The sequence below is a fragment of the Somniosus microcephalus genome, chromosome 2 (assembly GCF_052327205.1).
Source record: "Somniosus microcephalus isolate GS21.2 chromosome 2, FLI_Smic_1.0, whole genome shotgun sequence".
NCBI classification, from domain to species: Eukaryota; Metazoa; Chordata; class Chondrichthyes; order Squaliformes; family Somniosidae; genus Somniosus; species Somniosus microcephalus.
The window spans coordinates 208,366,360-208,390,094 of NC_140988.1; the positions used below are offsets into that span (position 1 = coordinate 208,366,360).

The 23,735-nt window shown below is 42.9% G+C and overlaps 1 protein-coding gene across 4 annotated transcripts in view; it reads left to right on the top strand.

Annotated features, from left to right (window-relative positions):
• Nucleotides 1-22,344, top strand: part of nwd2 (NACHT and WD repeat domain containing 2) — a 230,675-nt gene extending 208,331 nt beyond the window's left edge. For 3 of the 4 annotated variants that reach the window (XM_085968432.1, XM_085968448.1, XM_085968460.1), the window contains exons 6-8: nt 1,822-1,966; nt 12,223-12,812; nt 15,757-20,228. In XM_085968432.1, the coding sequence (XP_085824558.1) occupies nt 1,822-1,966; nt 12,223-12,812; nt 15,757-19,695 (4,674 nt within the window). In that variant the 3' untranslated portion in view covers nt 19,696-20,228. Of the gene's footprint in view, nt 1-1,821; nt 1,967-12,222; nt 12,813-15,756; nt 20,229-20,820 lie in introns of those variants that run through there. The other variant, XM_085968441.1, reaches the window with a different exon arrangement.
• Nucleotides 22,345-23,735: the final 1,391 nt, after the last annotated feature.

The window sequence follows — 23,735 nt, forward strand, 5'->3', positions numbered from 1 at the left end:
TACTCTCTGCTTTCTGTCTTGAAGCCAGCTAGCGATCCATTCTGCTACTTATCCCCTGACTTCACATGCTCTAACCTTATTCATTAATCTATTATGTGGCACCTTATTGAAAGCCTTTTGAAATCAAGATAAATTGCATCTACTACAGGGCAGTGTCCTAGGCCCAACCATCTTCAGCTGCTTCATCAATGACCTTCCCTCCAACATAAGGTCAAAAATGGGGATGCTCATTGATGACTGCACAGTGTTCAGCTCCATTCGCAACTCCTCAGATAATGAAGCAGTCCATGCCCACATGCAACAAGACCTGGACAACGTTAAGGCCTGGGCTGATAAGTGACATGTAACATTTGCGCCACACAAGTGCCAGGCAATGACTATCTCCAACAAGCGAGAGTCTAACGACCGCCCCTTGACATTCAACGGCATTACCATTGCCGAATCCCCCACCATCAACATCCTGGGGGGTCACCATTGACCAAAACCTTAACTGGACCAGCCACATAAATACTGTGGCAACAAGAGCAGGCTAGGTATTCTGTGGCGAGTGTCTCACCTCCTGACTCCCCAAAGCCTTTCCAACATCTACAAGGCACAAGTAAGGAGTGTGATGGAATACTCTCCACTTGCCTGGATGAGTGCAGCTCCAACAACACTCAAGAAGCTCGACACCATCCAGGACAAAGCAGCCCGCTTGATTGGCACCCCATCCAACACCTTAAACATTCACTCCCTCCACCACCGGCGTACCGTGGCTGCAGTGTGTATCATCTACAAGATGCACTGCAGCAACTCGCCAAGGCTTCTTCGGCAGCACCTCCCAAATCCGCGACCTCTTCCACCTAGAAGGACAAGGGCAGCAGGTAACTCCTCAGATAATGAAGCAGTCCATGCCCGCATGCAACAAGACCTGGATGACGTTCAGGCATGGGCTGATAAGTGGCATGTAACATTTGCGCCACACAAGTGCCAGGCAATGACTATCTCCAAGTTCCCCTCCAAGTCACACACCATCGTGACTTAGAAGTATATCGCCGTTCCTTCATTGTCGCTGGGACAAAACCCTGGAACTCCCTCCCTAACAGCACTGTGGGAGCACCTTCACCACACAGACTGCAGCGGTTCAAGAAGGCGGCTCACCACCACCTTCTCGAAGGCAATTAGGGATAGGCAATAAATGTTGGTCTTGCCAGCGATGCCCACACCCCATAAAAAACGAATTTTAAAAAAAACGATGCAAATCAGGCCCTGCCGTTAAAGTCGTTCTCCTGGGTTTCCTTCCCGCATCGGAGCACCACCCCCTGCCCCCAACCAGTCTTCCCATGAAAATCCAGCCCATGAATGGCAAAATCATGAGGGTGGAATGTTTTGTTGTTGAGCACTGGTAACTGTGGGTATCAGTCACATGGTGAAAATACCAATAAATTTACTACCTTCATTTCACAAAAACCTATTTAACTCAATTCTTTGGTTAAAATGTTGCATACTTGCTGTCACAGAGGTGGAGCAGATTCAAACACAATCACATGATGCTGCTTGCTACATCACGGGCGCATTGTTGAGATTCTTTGTGGCTCATTAGGTAATTGGCCACTTTATTAAAAGTGAAAAACAACCTTTGCTAATGAACTTGAACTGACCATCATGAGATGCATGAAAGAGGCCCAGGCAATCTGCCTGACAATTTAATTTCTCTCTTGTTGAGAAATATAATGTCTCTGCACCTCATACACCAACCAATACAGTGCAGGCCACTCTTGCAGATTAGTGGCAATTTTATGCTGAATCAATTTAAGATATCTTTCACTTTATCTTGTGTAGATAGATGCAACTGTAAATTCTCCCAACGACATGAAATGGAAGAAAATATCAGAGGAGATCAAGAACATTTTCAAAACTGCTGTAACCTCACTGCAGCAACGAGGAACGATGAATAGTAGCAAAGCCAAGAAATATCTCTGTTCGGGTGAGAACTTTGATTTTTTCTTCGTTACTATGAGACCAAGCAGTTCAAGGGTGAAAATAAAGTCAGTTCCATTATGACTAACAACGTACTTTGAGGAATACCAAACTTAATCAGCAATGTCATTGAAATTTAACTAATGGTCTTGGACATTTACAAACTGACTTACACAGAAATAAATGGGGTGAGATTTTCTTCAAGCTGCCAAATGTCAATCAAAACAGTCAAAACCAGGAAAGTCATTAAGCATTTGAATGCCTGACTATGTAAATTGTAAAATAGTGTTCAGTTCCAAAAGCTGATGTTGGAATATTTCTTAGCTGTTTGAAGATCAGTTTGAAGGTATATGTGAAGAATAAGTTAAAGTCAGTTTGTGCTGTAAGTAACTCATTAAACTTGTATTTCCCCTGATGGCAAAAAGGTCATAAGTTGTAAGTCACTAAAGCAGTTTCTTACTCACACTCACACTCTTAAAGCACAGAAGGAGACAATTTCTGAATGCATTGCTCATATGTCTCCCTCTTAAATGTTATAGGTAGGTGAACCCGCACCTTCCCTCTTATAATCTAATTCCAGAATCCGATCTGAACCCGTCTGGGTGGGGTAAAATGGTCAAGGTTCATAACCCAGTACAACTCAGTATTCTTTTAACTGTTTAATGTACTACGGATAACACACAAACATCAATGCACTGTTCCCTTTAACTTCAAACAGTATTCACATACACTATTCCCTTTAACGTTCTTCAATTTCAAACACCACTCACCCCGGCGATCACTCGGAGGAGTATGTTTCCATTTGTACGGGTGATCAAATCCATCCACAGTTCCCTTGCAAGTTGCCGAAGTTTGTTCCTAAACGCACCCTTTTTATAATACAAAGATCGTACCCATGGCAATTGATTGATGCAACCGCCCCCCCCCCTTTGATTGTACCATCTTAATCTTGTCTGTCTCTGCAAATCTATAGATTACTTGATTTGATCACTTCCCCATCCTGGGTCAGTGAATAGCCCATTATCACACAAGGAAATGTCCTCATTCTGTTCAATGTTCAACCATTATCACACAAAGGTGTTTTGATGGTGAAAAGTTCTGGGCTTATCGGCATTCTGAAAGGTTGGCGAATGGGTTTTACTCCAGCAACAATTTGATATTAATACCTCCAAAGGTTGAGGGATCCAGGCTCAGTGGAACCATGGTCGTTACCTGTCGTGTTGATTTGTAAGTCTTGTTAACAGCCTGACCACAGGGGTTCAATGGACAGGACAGTCAGTTAAATTTAAACAAACACATGTCATTGTGTGGTCTGATTACTCCAGCTACTTCCTTGGTTAGCATATTCATAAAGTCAATCAATCGTGTCTGTGTCTCTGTATGAATAATTTCCACCTGCATTCTGTTCAGCTCACAGCTTGTTTTAAAAAGTTCATTTTAAAGTCCCGTTGGTTCCTTGAGGCATGCTGGGATATGAAGCTCGGTCAATTTCTTATGATTGGTTCATTTACAAAACTGCCTTTACAGTACAGCCGCTTAACCCATTAATGTCGGTTTACTTTAAGTTAAGTGCATTCTTGCTGCAGGACTGGCTACAGTGTACACGCACATAAGTTCATAAATGCACAAGTCGGAGTTCAGAGTGTGCAGGAATAAAGCGGTAGAAATTGATCCTTGGTGTGCCCATTTTACAGATGCATGAAGCCCAATTTTGGGCAACAATGTCCTGCCCACAAGAACACCTGAAAAACATCTGACCCAAAATTGGGTCAGGCCATTTTATAGGCGTCCCTGCCAGCGTCCTAAAACAGGCGTTGGGTCCCCTATTTACACATTTGAGGAACTTAACATCTGTTTTAGGTCCCCTGACATAAAATGGACAGCGATGAGCCAGGCAGGCACTGCAGCCGCCAATAAAAGGTCATTTAAAAAAAAAAATTAAAAACTGTCCCCAAATCCACAGTTGTAGCAATCTCCTTCCCCCTGCATTCGCCGCTCCAATCCCCCTTCTGGACTTACCTCTGGGCCGCTGCCAAAAACTGACCTGGATGGATTTCTGCCCCAAATAGTTCAAAAAGGTTGCTTGGTCTGCAGCCCCTAGGTCAACCTCTACCCCCGTTTGTGATACTTTATGGATACTTATGTAAAGTGAGTTTCAATGGAATGCATGTCTAAATCAGATTGTGCCAGTCTGCACAGAGGCAGTGTTTGATCTTCAAAGCAGATATTGCAGCATTTGTCTTTAATACCAGTAGAGAATTCCAAAGACTTTCATTTATAGAGCATCCTTCACCACCTCAGGACATCCCAAAACACTTTACAGCCAATTCAGTACTTTTGAAGTGAAGTCACTGTTGTAATGTAGGAAATGCGGCAGCCAATTTGTGCACAGCAAGGTCCCACAAACAGCAGTGTGATAATGACCAGATAATTGTTTAACGGATGTTGGTTGAGGGATAAATATTGGCCTGGAGACCGGGGAGAACACCCCTGTTCTTCTTCGAATAGTGCCACAGAATTTTCTTTGTCTACCGTCTCATCTGAAAGACGGCTCCTGCAACAGTGCAACACTCCCTCATATATATATTTTATATAAAGAGAGAGGCTGATCATAAACAGAGCACAGTCAGTGATGAAGGTATCACTCTTGATGAATATGAGATTTAGTGCAAGACACCGTGGGCAGCTAGTTCCACCAAATACATTTAGTGGTAGCACTGTACAACTGAAACATTTGCAGAGCTTTTGCAGGCACATCCTTGTCCACCAGTTAGAGCCAGAATGCTGCACAATTAAAGGTCTTCTTGAGATCAACAAGGCTGCAAACTTGGCTTGATGAACTGGTGTAATCTTTCTGCCAGTAGCTCTATTGTAAATATCAGGTTGATGGTGAAAAGCCTGGAGTAAAGTCGAACTTTTAGGACCAGGTTTTGTTTTCTATCCGCTGATCAGCACTGATGCGTAGACTTTGTTGGGACTGGTAGTGGCAAGATCCCACAATACACAAAGCAATCATGGCAGACTCGTTTCTACTTCCAAATGAGAATATTGTCATATTGAATATACTCAGGCAGAACTTGCTCCACCTGCTGCCCAGCATTTAACAGGCAGTGTAATTGACGCACTGTTTGCTGGCCATTGCATTTCATTGTAATATTACAACAGCTTACTTAACTTTAGTCCAAGAGATGCTGTCTAGCACTTGGTCAAGTATTTCTGGACCTGGTAATGCAGTCACACAATCGAGCAGAAGGCCTGTGGATTCTGCACTGAGCAAACTTTCAAAGTACACTACCTATCAGTGACTGTAGTCTATGAATCTGGTCAGATATCTAATATTATCTGTAATCAACAGGGCTGGTTGATGTTAGTCGCCTAGTGTTAACCTCACTTTTTCTTGTGTTTCAAGTCTCTTTCCGAGACAAACACACATTCAGACCAGAAGTTTTCTTTATCCATGCACAGTACAGGAAGCCTTTGTGGATTCATATAACAAACCTTGGCATGTAGATATATATTTCTCAAATGTTCTGTACACATTTTTCCTTTTGGTGTTAAAATAATTCATAAAAGCTATAGTTTACTCCCTTTGCTGACTGGCCCCCTCACAAATAGTTTGGTGACTGTCAGTATCTGGGCTCACATTAAAGAATGACCATTTGGGTAAGTTAGTGAAGGGCTGTCAGCACTGGTCGAACTGTACCCAGCCTAAATCAGGAAAGACGGGGGGGGGGGGGGGGGGGGGCGGCTGGCAAGAAAATCTGAGAGTAAAAAGTGTTTCCACTTGTGCGAAAGAGCAAAACTAGAGGCCATCTGTTAGATCCGTGATTCTGAGAGTATGATGATTTTCAATAACCACACGGATGCTGTAACTTAACAATCAACAGGTATTTACTGGAGTAGGGTAGTCTCAAGACTGGGGGTACAGAGGCATGCTCAAGGCTTATATACAGGTGTGGTCACTGCCGGTACTACAGTATACAGGAGCTGTAAAAGTAGTTCTCTCTTAAAGGTACATACACTATAATTTCTCCCCTTTTAGATTAGCAGTACCCATAATATTCAAATAACAATTAACACTTTAACATGTACATTAAACAACAATAGTCCATTTATAGATTCAGTCTTTGGGGCGGCTTCCTGATCCTTTCGGGATAGCGCCTTTCCTGAGGTTCTTGTTCTTGGTGCGGAGGCGATTCTGGCCCCTTTTCGTCGGTTAGTTCATCGGGTTCCACTGCTACTGGTTCGGAGGCAGATGCTACCGGTATATCGGGTTCATCCCCAGGTACGCGAGACATGGGGTTGACTCGTTCCTGTGACGCTAAGACCTGATCGATGTGGCGTCTCACAATGTTCTCCCCGACATCCACTGTGTACATTAATGGCCCCTGCCTTGTGCATATCGTTCCGGGTTGCCATTTCTCTGTTCGGTAGTCACGGGCCAAGACTGGTTATCCTACGTTGAAGCTCCTTGTCGGCTTCTCATTGATGTGCTGGAATTGTTTATCCTCAACATTTCTTCGCACATTTGGTCTGAGCAAGTCCCGACGAGATCTCAACCTTCGGTTAAAGAACATCATGGCCGGGGTCTGGTTGGTAACTGCATGTGTCGGGTTTCGGTAGGCTAATAAGAAATTGTCCCCCTTATGCTGTAGTGGAATTTCATCGTCGCACATGGCCTTTATCGCCTTCTTAAAGGTTTGTACGAACCTCTCAGCCAATCCATTTGTGGCTGGATGATACGGGGCGGATGTGTAATGCCTTACCCCATTCCTTCTCATAAATTTTCAAAACTCTTCGGACGCAAACTGTGGTCCATTATCAGAGCAAATCTGCTCTGGCAAGCCGTTCCTGGCAAATATGGTCCGTAGGACTGCAATCGTTTTCTCTGTAGTGGTTGAGGACATTTTTTATCACCTCAGGCCACTTCGAATGAGCATGCACTGCTATTAAGAACATTGAATCCATGAATGGACCAGCGAAATCAATATGCACCCGTTGCCATGGAGAGGAGGGCCACTCCCATGGGTGTAGAGGGGCATGTGGGGGTGCATTTTGGACCTTCTGGCATCCTGAGCAGCTCTTGGTTAGGTCTTCGATTTGTTGATTGATTCCCGGCCACCACACATAAGCCCTGGCAAGGCTTTTCATTTTCACTCCCCCCAGATGACCTTCATGAAGCTCATTTAGCACTCTCTCCCTTAACTTGGGTGGAATCACCACTCTGGATCCACACATCACTGTCCCCTGGCATACTGACAGCTGTTCTCTTCTGGATGAGAATGCTGGCAACAGTGAGTCACCATGTGTTGTTGGCCATCCCCTCACCATCAAATCATATATCCGAGACAGCGTCGGATCATTGCGGGTCTCCTTCTCTATATCCGCGTTCGTTACTGGCAATCGTTCAATTATTGACGAATAAAATATCTCGATAGGGTCCACTGCTGGTGCTTCCTCCACAGTAGGCAGTGGCAGGCGCGATAGCCCATCAGTGTTTCCATGCTGTTTCGTGCCTTTATATTCTATTTCATATTGATTCGCCCCTAGAAACAGGGACCATCTTTGTAACCGTTGTGCAGTCATCACTGGAACGCCCTTCTTAGGATTAAAGATGGAGACAAGTGGTTGGTGGTCAGTCAGCAAGGTGAACTTCTGCCCATGTAGCTAGTGGCTGATTTTTTTTACTCCCCATACTAGGCTGAGGGCCTCCCTATCAATCTGGGCGTAGTTGCGCTTGGCTGAGGTTAGTGATCGAGACGCAAAGGCTACTGGCCTCTCCAACCCGTTTGGGAATTTGTGCGACAGCACCGCTCCAATACCATAGGGTGATGCATCACATGCCAAACGAATTGGTAGTGCTGGGTTGAAATGGGCCAACACCTCTTTTGATGTGATCAATTCTTTACACTTCTGGAAAGCTCATCTACGTTCGTCATTCCACTTCCATGGTGCCCCTGTTTGCAGTAGGGTGTTCAGTGGGTGTAATACCGTGGACAAATTTGGTAAGAACTTATGGTAGTAGTTTACCAGCCCGAGGAACGACCTCAGTTGTGACACATTTTCCGGTGCTGGAGCCTTGACTACTGCCTCAATCTTTTCAGGGGACTTATGTAACCCCTCTTCATCAATAACGTGGCCACAATATGAGATCTGCTTCTGGAAAAACTCGCACTTGTGGCGATTGGCTCGTAGCCCATATTCCTTTAATCTGGTGAGCACCTTCTCCAAGTTGGCGAGGTGATCACTGTCATTTTCGCCCGTGACCAGGATGTCGTCCAAATAACACTGGGTCCCTGGAATCCCTTGCAGGACTTGATCCATCGCCCTTTGCCAAATAGCCGGAGCCGATGCTACCCCGAACACCAGCCGGTTGTATTGATAGAGACCTTTATGAGTGTTGATCGTAAGGTATTGTTTTGAGGCTTCTTCTACCTCCATTTGCAAGTATGCCTGGGCTAGATCAATTTTGGTGAAGCGTTTACCTCCAGATAGCGAGGCGGAAATATCCTCAATTCGTGGAAGCGGATATTGTACCGTGTGAAGGACTGGGTTCACTGTCACCTTAAAACCCCCACAGATGCGGACCTTCTTTGGTTCCCCAGGCGTATTACTCAACGACCTCTTCATTACAGGAATGATGGGTGTAGCCCACTCGCTCCAGTCTACTTTGGACAGTACTCCTGAACGTTCCAACCCTTCCAGCTCTGCTTTGACAGCTGATCTGATCGCATAAGGCACTGGTCTGGCCTTAAGAAACTTTGGGCTTGCATTTTCCTCTATTTTAATCGTTGCTGTTATGCCTTTTAGTGTTCCGAGTCCCTCCTGGAACACTTCTTTTGTGTCAGTTAGCATTTTTGACAGTCGTCCAGGTGTGACCTCGTCATCCTTTTTGGCCTCAACCTTCAGTGCCTGTATGGAATGCCAATCTAATTGTATCTTCCGGATCCATTCACGTCCTAGCAGTGGTGGTCCTCCATCTGGCAATACATATATGTCCATTTTAGGTATTTCCTGGCCTTTGTATATCACTTTCACCCTTATTTTTCCTTTGGGGTAGATTTTTTGCCCCGTGTACGTCTTCAAGACAATCTCTGTAGCTTTCAAGGGTATATGTGAAAATAGCCGCTTGTAGTCCCTTTGGTTTATGACTGTTAGGGCTGATCCTGTGTCCAATTCCATTTTCACTTGGACTCCGTCTATCTTGAGTGTAACCCAGATAGTCTGGTGATCCTCCATTTTGGTTACCTTATGTAGTTTCAGACAACCCAGCTCCTTGCTTCCGGAGTCTGTATCACTTTTCTGTTCATCTGAACTACTGTCCATCACCTTGTGTACCTTTTTGTACTTCTCCCGTGGAGATTTCTTGCTGTTGGTTTTCTTCCCAGACCTGCAGACTCTTGCTATGTGTCCTGCTTTTCCACACTGTCTGCACACTTGGTCCTTGAACCAACAATCCTTCTGGTCGTGTGTTGTTCTGCCGCAGCGATAACACTTCCCTGTTCCATAGGACATCTCATTGGTGCCATATTCTTGCGGTCTCCGTTGTATCTCTGCAGCGCCCCTTGCGGCTGCTTCGTGTGATACTGCCATACTGAAAGCCTTGTCCAGCGTAAGATCCTTTTCTGATAGAAGCCGTTTCTGGGTTCCTTCACTTTGCAGCCCACACACAAACTTGTCCCTTAATGTATCTGCTAGTCCCACTCCAAACTGGCAGTGTTTCGATCGCTTGCGCAGTTCCGTTAAGTACTCAGCATTGCTTTCGTCTTTGTGTTGGTTCCTTTTATGGAACTTAAATCGTTCTGCTATCAGTAGCGGTGTGGGGTTTAAGTGGTCCTGTAGGATTTCTACAATACTTTCGAAATTCTTGTTCACAGGCTTCTCTGGGGTTATTAGGTTTCGCAGTAACCCATAAGTTTTTGCACCCATGGAATTTAACAAAACCAGTGCTTTCCTAGCATCTGGCACTTCATTTGCCCTGCAGTACACCTCAATACGTTCCACATATGTCGCCCAATCTTCGACTTCATTGTCGAATGTAGAGATACTGCCACTCTTCGGCATCCCTGGGTGTGATTTAACTGTCAAAAATGGCATCTCCCGCACTTTCCCTTCTTCTCCGCTGGCACAAAATGGCGTCTCCCGCACTTTCCTTTCTTCCCGCGCTCGCCCTTCTTCTCCGCGGCGGCTTCTAAAAATGTCATCTCCCGCGCTCTTCCTTCTTCTCCGCGGCTCAATGGCGTCTCCCGCGCTCTCCCTTCTTCTCCCCGCAGACACTGTTCAGCCGTTGAGCCCTGGCTGTGCTCTGCGCGTATTTTTTTTTTCTGTGCGCCTTTCCCGTTTCCGCCGCTCGGTCCTGAACCCGGCTGCTGCGTTACCCTCTCTCTCTCTGTTTTATTTTTCCTCGACGCCGCTCGGTTTTCAACCCCCGGCTGCACCCTGTGCGCTTCACCCTCTATCTTACCCCGTCGATGCTGCTCGGCTTTTTCTCTGCCGTTGGTCGGCTCCAGCCGCCGATGTCGGGGAAGGGTCTGTGCTGTACCTGTCATCAGTCTGTTGCTGATCGTCGTGGCTGGGGAACCAAGCCCGGCTCTCCACAGCCTCCCCTGCGATGTTCACTCTCTGCCGGACGACTGGGCTGTTGCTCGTGGTCGACGCCCGTGCTTCTGGCCTCGGCTTTCTTCCACCGCCCTCCCGGAGCGAATCTTCGAAGGGAAATGCAGAGTTGCAGGTAGATTCGAATCGACACTCGTCGCCACTGTTAGATCCGTGATTCTGAGAGTATGATGTTTTTCAATAACCACACGGATGCTGTAACTTAACAATCAACAGGTATTTACTGGAGTAGGGTAGTCTCAAGACTGGGGGTACAGAGGCATGCTCAAGGCTTATATACAGGTGTGGTCACTGCCGGTACTACAGTATACAGGAGCTGTAAAAGTAGTTCTCTCTTAAAGGTACATACACTACACCATCAATATAAGATAGTCACCAAGCAATCATAGGATATTCAGAAGAAACTTCTTTACCCAAAGAGTGGTGAGAATGTGTAACTCACTACCACAGGGAGTGGTTGAAGCAAACAGTATAGATGCATTTAAGGGGAGGCTAGACAAGCATATGAGGGAGAAGGGAATAGAAGGTTATGCTGATAGCATTAGATGAGGAAAGATATGAGGAAGAATGGGAGGATGCCCGAGTGGAGCAGAAAAGTCAGCATGGACTGGTTGGGCTGAATGGCCTGTTTCTGTGCTGTATATCCTATTTAAATCTATGTAAAATCAGTAGCCTGGAAATCAGCAGAGTGATATCATCTGAATGCTTAATACACTTATGTTAATTTTCCTCTCCCTGTTATATTGGCAAAAGTGTTATTCTAACACTTCTGTTAAAATAGTTGAGAAACATGTTAAGTGTTTGTATGTTAATATTGCTCATAGTAATTTCCAGGCTAGTGTCTTTTTAAATATTTGGAAAAAATATTTACTGCTCTTTATAGGAAAGGTGAGCAAAACATTGCCTTGTCGATTTTATCAATGATGCTATATTCACATCTGGATATGGAAAACAAAAAAGGTTTTAGTCATTCCACCTTAATTTATTTTTGCATTTGCTGAATCATACCCACACTTGCTTCCGCACACCCTAAGCCGGCAGCTGAATGACAATCATACAGGGGCACAGGAGCAGCTAACTGAAGCCTGACCCAGGACAGAGGTAACCTCCATTAATAGAATTGTGCAATATTTGAGACTGTAGAAGTCATCAGAGATTACCATCTCTGTGTAAAAAAAAATCACACTCACAATGTGTTCACTTAGTTACATTAAACTTGTCGAGGTTGAATTGTCGTTTTGTCAGTTAGCCTGTCATTCTGTTCATGACCTACTAGTGTACAACATGGCTCCACTTTCCTCTAGTCACTTCTGGTTAACTCTTGACCCAAGCAATTCAATCTCATTTCTCTCAGGTCCCCATTTGTACACTCAATTTTTTTCCTTCCTTACAGCTCTTTGCTTTGCCCTGGTTTCACGTCAGTGTAGAAAGTCTGATAAATGATGGTGTACTTTTATTTTAGCAGAGGGTCTTCCATTTAAGCCATATATATAGCCAACTGTTCCAAATCTCTCTGTAAGCTTCTAAAGATGTCTATGGGCAAGAGTCTTTTAATTGTGTTGATAAAGTTCATCCTTGACAAATATATTGACTTGCTGTGACCCCTTATTCAAAAGATACTGAGATATTGGTTCTCTTTTCTTAAAGCAATCGAAGATGAGTTTGAGTTTGCCCTGGGAAGCCAAACGCCAGCATTTCTAAGAAAGTGCGTGTGTTACATCAGGAAAATTGCTAACATTGACCGTCATGTGAAGAACCCGGATATGGGCCGATACATAGATGTCATAGAGGTCAATGGAAAACTTGTACGAGACCCAGTTGCAAGTGAAAAACTTGTGAAACTCAGGGACGAGTTTATTCCTACAATTGTTGCTTCATCCAACCTAAGAGTATACACTTCCATTACCCACTGCGATATGAAACTTGGATATTCAGGGGACGTGGAGAACCACTATGTTGAAGGTCTTTGTAAACAGTTCTATGATGATATGATTGACATTATCCAGTCTACAGTTCAACAAAACTTTGATATTGAAACAGATGCACTTTACGATGAGGTTCTGCAGCACCTGTCCCTTTGTAAAATGTACTCCTCTTTCTACCAGTACCGATGTGAGGCTCTGAACCTCATACACAAGTATATACTGCCTTGCAAAGCAGGACACATGAACCCACTTGTTGTATATGGTGGGCCGTGCACAGGCAAAACCCTTCTACTGGCAGAAGTGGCACAACAGGTAAAGGCAGCTTAATTCTTTTTGTGCTTTAATATCGGATGATTGTATTGGATCAATCAAAGTCCATTTATATTATCATTGTAAATCCATGATGGTTTGAATGAAAATAAACAGTTAATAGTCTGGAAAGTCAGTATAAAAAAAAGTCCCATCTTCAAAAGACAGAAGTAATTTTAAAATCAGGTTCACATCAGACTAGTGGGTGCAGTCTGGTTTAAATCTCTTTTTCTCATCTATTCTTCCTAACCTTCCATTTGTTAGGTCAGGATAAAAGTGATTTTAACAAGGATGAAATTTCTCATATTTCTTCCTGATTTTAGTCTTGTTTAGTTAGATTTAAGATTGCAACATTATTTCCTTTTTAAAATGCATAATTCCTAAGTTTTTTAAATTAAGTACATACCACTTTAAGTATAAGTTATGTTTTGGTATCCAAGATACCAATTGTTTTGCCCACAACATCCATTGTTTTGCTGACAACAATCATAAGGCATTCTTAAGATTTTTTGTAAATATGAGGGAGATTGGATTAGCACAGCTGCATTTAGTCCAATCCTTAAACTGTCTACAGGTGTACTCAGGCATAAGCTACGTTACATTATGTAATATTAAACACACAGCAGCTGGAGACAGCTATAACAATGAAAGCTGTCTCAAACATTAGAGCCTGGTGATTGGTGGGGTACCAAAGGCCAACAGATTTTCTATTGATATTGTGTGCGCTCCAGGGACCCTCACTCAGTCAGTGACGGTTAGCTCTGTGTTGTAAATTTTTGGATACAAAATAACAGACTTTAGGCAACTACATTATGAGGTAGGTTTCACAAGCAGCAAAGTTATTTATTTACTCCTATACTGCAAATCCATATTGAAGTGATCAAGACAGAGATCTACAGCCAGTGTCCCAATTATTTATGCTTAAAAATGGAAGGAATATAATTGACATCACTTTATAGATTGTGTTGCTTTCTGAGCGTGTAAAGTTTATAACAGTGTTAGATAGAATCACCAAATTTTCAGACAGCTACTAATTTTGCTGGATATCTATCGATTAACATTCATGTTAATGACACAGGCTAATAAAGGGATCTGTGGCAATTAACCTTTATCTCAGGACTTCTAGGGGTAGATTTTTCTCTTTTCCTCTTGGTGTAAAGGGTAGCCTGGGTTCAATGCATAAAGGAAAATCAGCGGGGAGGATCACACTCCTATCATGGAGCCTGCTCAATTTTTCAGTCTATTGATTTCAATGGATGGAAAATTGGGTGGGCTCCATTACAGTGCGATCGTCCCCACCCAGGTTTCCTCTATGTATTGCACCCAGGTGATCATTACACCACATGCAATAACAGAAATAATTATAATCGTTAGATTGAGGCTTTTGGTTTTCAAAAGCTGAAGTATCCAATGCCATAAATAGATTATTTATGGGCCCAATTATGTTATATTCATTTAACATAGCACTGTTATTCACAAAGAAGTATTTGACAAGCTTCTTTTTTTATTTGGAAAGGTAGGTAAACCGGAAAAGTCATGTTCTTGCAAACAAATGAGAAAATGGTTGCCAAACATTTTTTCAATACTATCAGACCTTATGTGGCATTGCTCAAGGTGGATACACTGTTTTATAACAGTGGTTACATGGGAAAATGTTTACAGTGAGTCAGTATGCCACTTACAGAAAGTGCGCATTATACACAAGAATTTTCATATGTTATAGACAATTAACTTTATGTGGTTTTACAAAACACAAAATTAATACATAGTACAAAATTTCAGAATAATATCTAAGATGAAATGTTGTATATCCCGGGAAAAATGTATTTCAAGAAGAGGAGAATGAGAGATAGTAACTTTCTGTTTTGTCTCTATGCACTAATCACAATAGAATCATCTCTAACCTGAAGAACTGGTGACATCTTGCTCTCGAGTCAGTACAAAGAAGGTTCACTCAGTTAATCCCGGGGATGAGGGGGTGGTCATATGAGGAGAGGTTGAGTAGATTGGGACTCTACTCATTGGAGTTCAGAAGAATGAGAGGCGATCTTATTGAAACATATAAGATTGTGAAGGGGCTTGATCGGGTGGATGCGGTGAGAATGTTCCCAATGATGGGTGAAACTAGAACTAGGGGGCATAATCTTAAAATAAGGGGCTGCTCATTCAAAACTGAGATGAGGAGAAACTTCTTCACTCAGAGGGTGGTAGGTTTGTGGAATTTGCTGCCCCAGAAAGCTGTGGAAGCTACATCATTAAATAAATTTAAAACAGAAATAGATAGTTTCCTAGAAGTAAAGGGAATTAAGGGTTACGGGGAGCGGGCAGGAAATTGGACATGAGTCTAGGTTCGGAATGGTCATGGCCCTGTGGGTAGTGGAGTGGGCCCAGGGGCCGTGTAGCCTTGTTCTGCTCCTACTGTGTTCTAATTCTGTGTTAGATTTCAGGAGATGGTTTTATTCCTGTTCCTGGCTGGGGTGGAGATCGCCTTTACAGAAGGTAAGTACTGTAGAAAATATAGGGACAGAGTGATCTCCTGGAAGAATTTCAATCGCCTAGATGGGTCGGAGAGGAATTTCCCAGATTTTTTTTCTCCCAAATTGGCCATTGGGTCTTTATCTGGTTTTTCGCCTCTCCCGGGAGATCACATGGGTTCGGGTGGATGCAGAGTGATAGAAGATTTGAGGTTAGGATCAGATCAGCCATGATCTTATTGAATGGTGGAGCAGGCTCGAGGGGCCGATTGGCCTACTCCTGCTCCTATTTCTTATGTTCTTACATCTGTTATGCTGTTGTTTGTGAATAAAGTTGGTGTGCCCAGCAATTCAATCAAATTTGATTTATATTTTCCAATAACATCATATCTTAAATAATAAGAACTAACATTAAATCATTTTATGTGTTGCCAACTGTCAGTTTAAATCTTGTAATATTATTTACATTTCAGGCCTATTCTTGGCTTCAGGAGGAAATGGGCCCCAATTCTGATCCAGTTATAGCTGTGAGATTTTTGGGAACAACTGAGTTAAGTACAGAGCTCAAAACCCTACTGCAAAGTCTCTGTGAACAATTAGCTATTAACTATCGATGTCTCATACAAAATTATCCTCAAAAAATACACGACTTGAGGGAATTATTCATAAACCTTCTGAATGAGTCTTCATTTAATCGACCACTGGTATTAATTTTTGATGCGGTTGAGCAGCTCTCTGATGGTGAGGAGGCACGCAAAATGTGGTGGCTCCCCATTCACCTTCCTCGCTCAGTACGTGTAATATTGTCGACTCTGCCAAACAAGCATGGCATTCTACAAAAGCTGAAATGCTTGATACAGGACGATGATAACTACATTGAGCTGCCTCAACGTGACAGGAAGATGTGCAGCCAAATTCTCAAACATCAGCTTCTACAAGAGAAAAGAAAGGTCACTTCAGGTCAGCAGATCTATGTTAATGAAGCACTCTCAAAATGTACTCTGCCCATGTTTGTTAATCTGATTTACCATGAGGTCATGCAGTGGAGATCACACAAGGATGTCGATGACACTTCACTTTGTGTGACGGTACATGAAAGTATTGAGCATCTTTTCTGGTCCCTTGAAAATAAGTGTGGTTCTAGGCTGGTCTCAAGAGCTCTTGGTTTCATCACAATGACCAAAAGTGGACTGAGTGAAATGGAACTTGAAGATGTCCTTTCACTTGACAACTATGTTCTTAACGAAATCACAGCAAAGTCTGAGCTTCAGAATCCACTGCGGATACCGTACTATTTCATCGCAAGACTGAAGGAGGAGCTTTGCGGATACTTAGTGGAGAGGCAGGTGAGAAGTGTCACACTTCTAGTATGGGCAAATCGCCATCTTCATCTGATTGCTCAGAAACTGTACCTGCAGAATGAGGAAGACATACACGAAATGCACAGCATCATGGCGGATTACTTTTTAGGAGTGTGGGCCGGTGGAAGACCAAAGTTGTTTCTTCCTGAGCAAAGCCATATCCAATCTCTAGACATTAACAATAAAAGCATTAATGATGAAAAACAGACTGGCGAGAAGACTTTTGACAGGCAAGTCCCTGAGCAGCCATGGGTCTTCCAGTGCAACCTATTGGAGCCAGACATCTTTTTTGTGAATCATAGGAAAAGTACCGAGCTACTGCATCATCTGACTAGAAGTGGGAGGACAGACGATGTCATGTACAGTGTCATTATGAATTTCAGTTGGCTATATACCATGATCAAAATCGGTCACCTTGACAGAGTCCTTTCTGACATTGATCTTGCTTACAGTTATTCACAGGAGAAAGAACTGAAATTTCTGGCACAGACGCTGCGAAGCATCAAGTTGAAAGTTTCAAACAACCCAAGTTCACTGTCTGCTGAGCTACAACAAAGGCTTTTGCCTGTTGTTAGTTCTTTACCAAAGCTGAGACACCTTTTATTAGAGTGCGACAAAGACGGCCCAAAGTATTGCTCAATTGTGCCTTTGCATTCCTCTTTGGATGTGACGTACAGCCCTGAACGACTCCCGCTGACCACCAGCCACGTCCACGTGATCGAGGTGCTGCCTACATTGAGTCCTAATGTGATCATTGCTGCGTTGGAAAATGGTTCTATTACAACCTGGGACGTGGAGTCACGGCAGATTCTGCGCCAAATTACAACCGCAAACTCAGCCGTGTTAGGGATGAAACTCACTCACGATGAGAAGTACCTGGTTGTGTCAACAACAAAGAACACATTGTTGATATACGACAATCATAATTCGTGCCTGTTATCAGAGGTGGAAGTCAAGGGCTCCAAGCACTGCATTGCGGGAGGAGGCAACTGTTTTATTTATGGCTTCACGTTATCAATTAACCACGCCCTTGCATGGTTGCAGGGAAGTAAAGATGTGCATGTGATCGATTTAATTTATGGTTGGCCGCTCTACCAGTTCCATTGCTGGTATGAAGTTACTTGTGTTCAATGTTCTCTCGATGGGGTGTATGCATTCTGTGGACAATACCTGAACACAACCACCATTTTCCTCTTGGGAAGTGGTGAAAAGCTCTCCACAGTCACGTCAGAATTTTCTGGAGGTTATGTGAAATCTCTTCTCATCCTGGCTGCAGCTCAAGAAATGGTGATGATCGATAACGAAGGCAGCCTGTCTGTCTGGAATATAGATGAAATTACCAACCCCCAACTTATCGAGGACTTTGACTGCAGAGGAAAAGACAATGAAGTGGTGAGTTTAGAGCTGTCAGAAGACCAAAGTGCAATCCTCATCTGTAAGACTTTCAGCATTGAAGTGTTGGACACCAGCGCCTGGAAGGTGGCTGAAAAGTTCAAAGCAAAACGCAATGAATGCTTCATATCGGCAGTCCTCTCCAAAAATGGTGACTCAATTATTGCTTCAATGGCACATATGTCATCGATATTTGTGTGGCGGAGAGACACTGGACAATGTATGGCAAGTTTGCAGGAAATCTCAGGAGCCATTGTAAAGTTGGTCAAATCAAATCAACACAATTTGTTGCTGTCTTTGACAACCAATGGTACTCTTTCTGTCTGGGACATAGACATCATAACAGCAATCTCAAACATTGACAAAACGGGGAAAGCAATTCAAAGCCTTCTCCTGCCAGGCAGAGGTGAACTGATCTACACAATGGATGGTTCAGAATCTGTTCATAAATGGAGCTTCAGCACAGGATACATTGAAGCTGTATTTAAACACGACGGCATTGTGGAAAACTGTGTTCTCACATCATCGGGGGAGCTAATGGTCACTTCAGATGACAAAGGCATCCAATACATCTGGCACACCATTACCGGGGACAACATCTTTCGCATCAACGGGCAGCGGATATCCCAGCTACTGATTACACACAACGATCAGTTTGTAGTCTCGCTCTGTAACCAAGGTGTCTCGAGGGTGTGGCGACTGTCCACTGGTCACAAAGTCTGCAATATTCTGGTTCCCATGCAGAATGCATTTATCACGTATCCTAACACATTCGTAATTGGTATTTCAAAAAACAAGCTGCTGGCTGTTAGCTTGTGGACAGGAAGCGTAACAAAGAAGTTCTGCTGTGAGGACGGCACAACCATTGTAAATTTCAAGCTTATCCCTGATTCTCCGGACTATGTGGTTTTCATTACATCTGCAGAAACGCTATTTGTTTGGAGTGTGACGGAGGAAGCAGTGTGCAGACGTGTGCAGCTCCCTAATAATTTCCTGAAAAACCTGGAGGATTTTCAGATATCCCCCAATGGGAAACTAGGAATTTTGTCCCGAGGCGATGACAACATTAACATCATGGATCTGCACAGTGGAAAGCTGCGCCTGGTTCCTGCCACTGGAATCATCTGGTGTCAGAAATTATCACGCGATGGCCGTTACCTGGTGTACATTTGTTTTAGAAACTGCAGTGAAGATAACGATAATGGGGCTGTGTCCAGTTTAATAGTCGTCAGGTTGGCTGATGGGAAAAACATTGGAGCATGCTCACTTTACAAGACTCCAGCTTTTCTTAGTCTGTCACAACGACATTTGAACATTATTGTGGGCTTTGATGATGGCAGCATCGGGACCTATACTGTAGTAGATCGAGTCGACGCTGCCTTAAAAATTAAAATTGCCACTTCAAACAGTCGTCAGATTTTTAGCAACTCATCTCAGAAAATCAGGCCTAAGCGTGCAAATTTTATGTACAAGTACACAGCAGACTGCATATGGAGAGAGTCTACCGAGGTCTTTGCCAGGGATAGTCCAATTACAGTCTCCGATTCAAGTGATACACAGGAGACAGCGCCTACCAAAAAGCAACCTTACTGTTCCGACAAAGCAGGTTCGACATTACAAATAGACTATAAATGTCAAAACTTCACAGCAGAAAGCTAAGCCATGCTTTTGTGTGCAAAAAAGTGTCATGTATACAGAAAAATATTTTAATACGCTGAGTGTCATTTTGAAAGTCACTCAAAGATATTTCTTTTATGCTTCTGAAGTATTATACAGTTTTGACACTTTAAAAGAGATCTCTTCACTATTCCAAGGGGACTAATATCTCAGGGGTAAAGTAATTTATTCTATTCCACATCTTTCTCTTCATTTAGTTACTGTGACTGTTTCTAGTTTTGTTCTATTCCTCTGGTTGGAGCTCAGTATGCTCACTTATTTACATTAACTGACATCATAACGTTTCACCTCTTAAGGATTTTTGAGTAAATGATGTAACTGCAGACTCACATTTCCTTTGTAAACTTTACCCCATGGTATGATCCTGACTCAAATAACTGATCTGGCTTGTTTTAGGTGGGCCTTAAATTGATATCATAATCTCATCATTTACCCTGAATTCTTAGCAGGAAAGAAATGCTTTGGGGCCTGCACTGGAGAGGGTACAGAGGCGATTTACGAGGATGTTGCCAGGACTGGAGAATTTTAGCTATGAGGAAAGATTGGATAGGCTGGGGTTGTTTTCTTTGGAACAGAGGAGGCTGAGGGGAAACTTGATTGAGGTGTATAAAATTATGAGGGGCTTAGATAGAGTGGATAGGAAGCACCTATTTCCCTTAGCAGAGAGGTCAATAACCAGGGGGCATAGATTTAAAGTAATTGGTAGAAGGATTAGAGGGGAGTTGAGGAGAATGTTTTTCAGAGGGTGGTGGGGGTTTGGAACTCACTGCCTGAAAGGGTGGTAGAGGCAGAAACCCTCATTACATTAAAAAGTACTTGGATATGCACTTGAAGTGCCGTAACCTACAGGGCTACGGACTAAGAGCTGGAAAGTGGGATTGGGCTGGATAGCTCTTTTTTGACCGGCACAGACACGATGGACCGACTGGCCTGCTACTGTGCCGTAAATTTCTATAATTCTTCTTCTATGAAAATAAATGAAAGAGTGTATTGTTGTCTGAGCAGTTATTAGATGAAAAGAACAGCGAGTGATTTAATGAAAGTGATGACTTTACGCCTTGGGATTCATTTGTTTTTAACAGAGAAATAACCCATTTTTACACACAGGCACAGGCATCTGTCAAGTGCGGTGAATGATGTGCTGCTATCCTGTGGGAAAAGCCTCTTCATAACATCAATTTTTACTGCTTAGGGATGCCATTGATTTTTATTCCTAAATGCATTCTGGATAATAGTGTTGTGGATAGCTTGTGCTGTGGATAACCTGTGCTGTGGATAGCTTGTGCTGTGGATAGCTTGTGCTGTGGATAGCTTGTGCTGTGTACTGTTCCAAAGAAGTTTTGGCTCATAAATAAAAGATTTATGTCGATAGCCAAAACTCTGTGGGAAAGTTGTACAGTAAGTCACAGTTTAGTAGTTCACAGATTCGGTCAGAGTCTGGCATGACTCCCCATATTTATTGACTACTTGGGCCAATTTACCTTCTAAAGAGGCACTTTCCAGTGCACATTATGATGCATCAAAGCTCTTAAGATGTTGAACTTTCTAAATATAAAGAAAAATGAAGATTATAATATGCGAACACTATGGATGTGATCACACGGCAGCAGTTTACAGTGCAAACATCACTGTGGTGTCTCCAAGCTACAGGGCATCACTCCTGTGTGTTTAGAACTACTTGAGCTTGAATTTAGGAAAGTCGCTCATCTGTCATAGAGTAAACAGCAACAATGTCTAAAATTAATGCTTAAGACTAGACAGATACTTAAGTCAAAACTATAGACTTTGCAAACATAGTCATGTGTGGGACCTTCCCCCTACATAATTGCATCTCTATCATTGGGTGTCGATTAGCAACAAATAGGCACTGTTACCAATTAGTCTCACCACACCCAAGAGATGCACAGCCAGAAACTCTAAGCCAATCACAGTGCTATGATTCTACCCAGGACGATGGCATGAAATACACCTGGTGGTGAAAAATGGCAGTTACAAATTGCAATACTCCACCAGCCTAGTTGCATATGGTTTCAAACACTTGGAGAAGGATTGTGTTTATCATTAAATTAATGAAGATCATTGCTCCTTTAAAAAAGGTATTCATAAAACAACTTACAATTTCTGGATCAGGGACCATTCCGAAAGTGTGAGAGAGAAAAAATGCGAACATTTTTTATTATAGTAGCTGCACTTTTTAAGCAGTTACTTTTTGGCTAAGTATTATTAAAAGATATTCAGAAACTTCTGTGCTGTACTATTCTATGAGTCTATGAAAAGCTTTCTTTTGAAACCAAAGAAATATAGAAAAACAAAGGGATATTCTGTTGAGGTGAGTACATTCTCCAATATACCTTTCACAAGTGCAGACTCATGTCATGGTATTGAACAGAGGCACAGTAGCACCAACAGCAACTATTTACATGGCTGACCCAACACTAACAATTATCCAAGAAAATTACTGAAAACATATTTGATTGTTCAAAAAATAACAGGAGGTGTTATAGAATATTGGAGTATTACACTTATCGGGGTAAATCGTGATCTTGTGCGATAGTGTAAAACGGGTGATAGCGAGTCAACAGCCCATTTTACATTTCTCACGATTTTTATATCCATTGGAAATAAAAATTGGAAGAGATATAAAATGGGCAGCCGGCTCGCGATCACCCGTTTTACACTATCACACAAAGTCAAGATCTACCCCATTGGGCTTTGAGGCCAGGTGGATCATAACACATATCACCCCTATTGACTCAAAAATAAAGCCTCTGTCTCTCAGATTTGAACCCTGGATGGTACTGAGTTCTCTAATGTCTGTCAGCGAATTAACAAAGCCAGGGCTCCAGCTCTTGGTAACTTCCAGAAGTGGGTGTACATGTAGGCACCAGCTGTGATTGGGCTCGGCTGTGATGCCCTCCATGCTAGCACTCATTGTCCAGGATCTCACATGAAAGGTGGTCATTTGGGTAAGATACTGGACGGTACCCACCATCTGGAGAAAAAAACATAACACATGTAGGGGCAGACTTTCTCTTCTGGTGGTTGCACATTAAATAATTGCTTGGGTACAGTGCACAGAGGAATATCAGGTTGGGAAGATCACATGCACAGAATGGAGCCCACCCTATTTTTCCAACCATTTAGGAACATAGGAACAGGAGTAGGCCATTCAGCCCCTCGAGCCTGTTCCATCATTCAATGAGATCATGGCTGATCTGCATTCTAACTCCATATACCTGCCTTTGGCCCATATCCCTTAATACCTTTTGTAAACAAAAAGCTATCAATCTCTGATTTAAAATTAACAATTGATCTAGCATCAATTGCCATTTGTGGAAGAGAGTTACAAACTTCTACCACCCTTTGTGTGTAGAAATGTTTCCTAATTTCACTACTGAAAGGTCTGGCTCTAATTTTTAGACTATGCCCCCTAGTCCTAGAATCCCCAACCAGCGGAAATAGTTTCTCTCTATCTACCCTATATGTTCCCCTTAATATCTTGTAAACTTTGATCAGATCACCCCTTAACCATCGAAATTCTAGGGAATACAATCTTAATTTGTGTAATCTCTCCTCGTTAGAATGCTTGAAGTCCGGGTATCATTCTGGTAAACCTACGCTGCACTCCCTCCAAGGCCAATATATCCTTCCTAAGATGTGGTGCCCAGAACTGCTCACAGTGCTCCAGGTGTGATCTAACCAGGGCTTTGTATAGCTGCAGCATAACTTCTACCCCCTTGTATTCTAGTCCTCTAGATATAAAGGCCAGCATTCCATTAGCCTTTTTGATTATTTTCTGTACCTGTCCATGACATTTTAATGATCTATGTACCTGAACCCCCCAATCTCTTTGGAAATCCACAGTTTTTAGCTTTTCACCATGTAGAAAGTACTTTGTTCTAACCTTTTTAGTGGATGACCTCACATTTGCCTACATTGAAATCCATTTGCCACAGTTTTACCCATTCACTTAATATATCAATATCGCTTTGTAATTTTTATGCTTTCATCTACAATGCCGC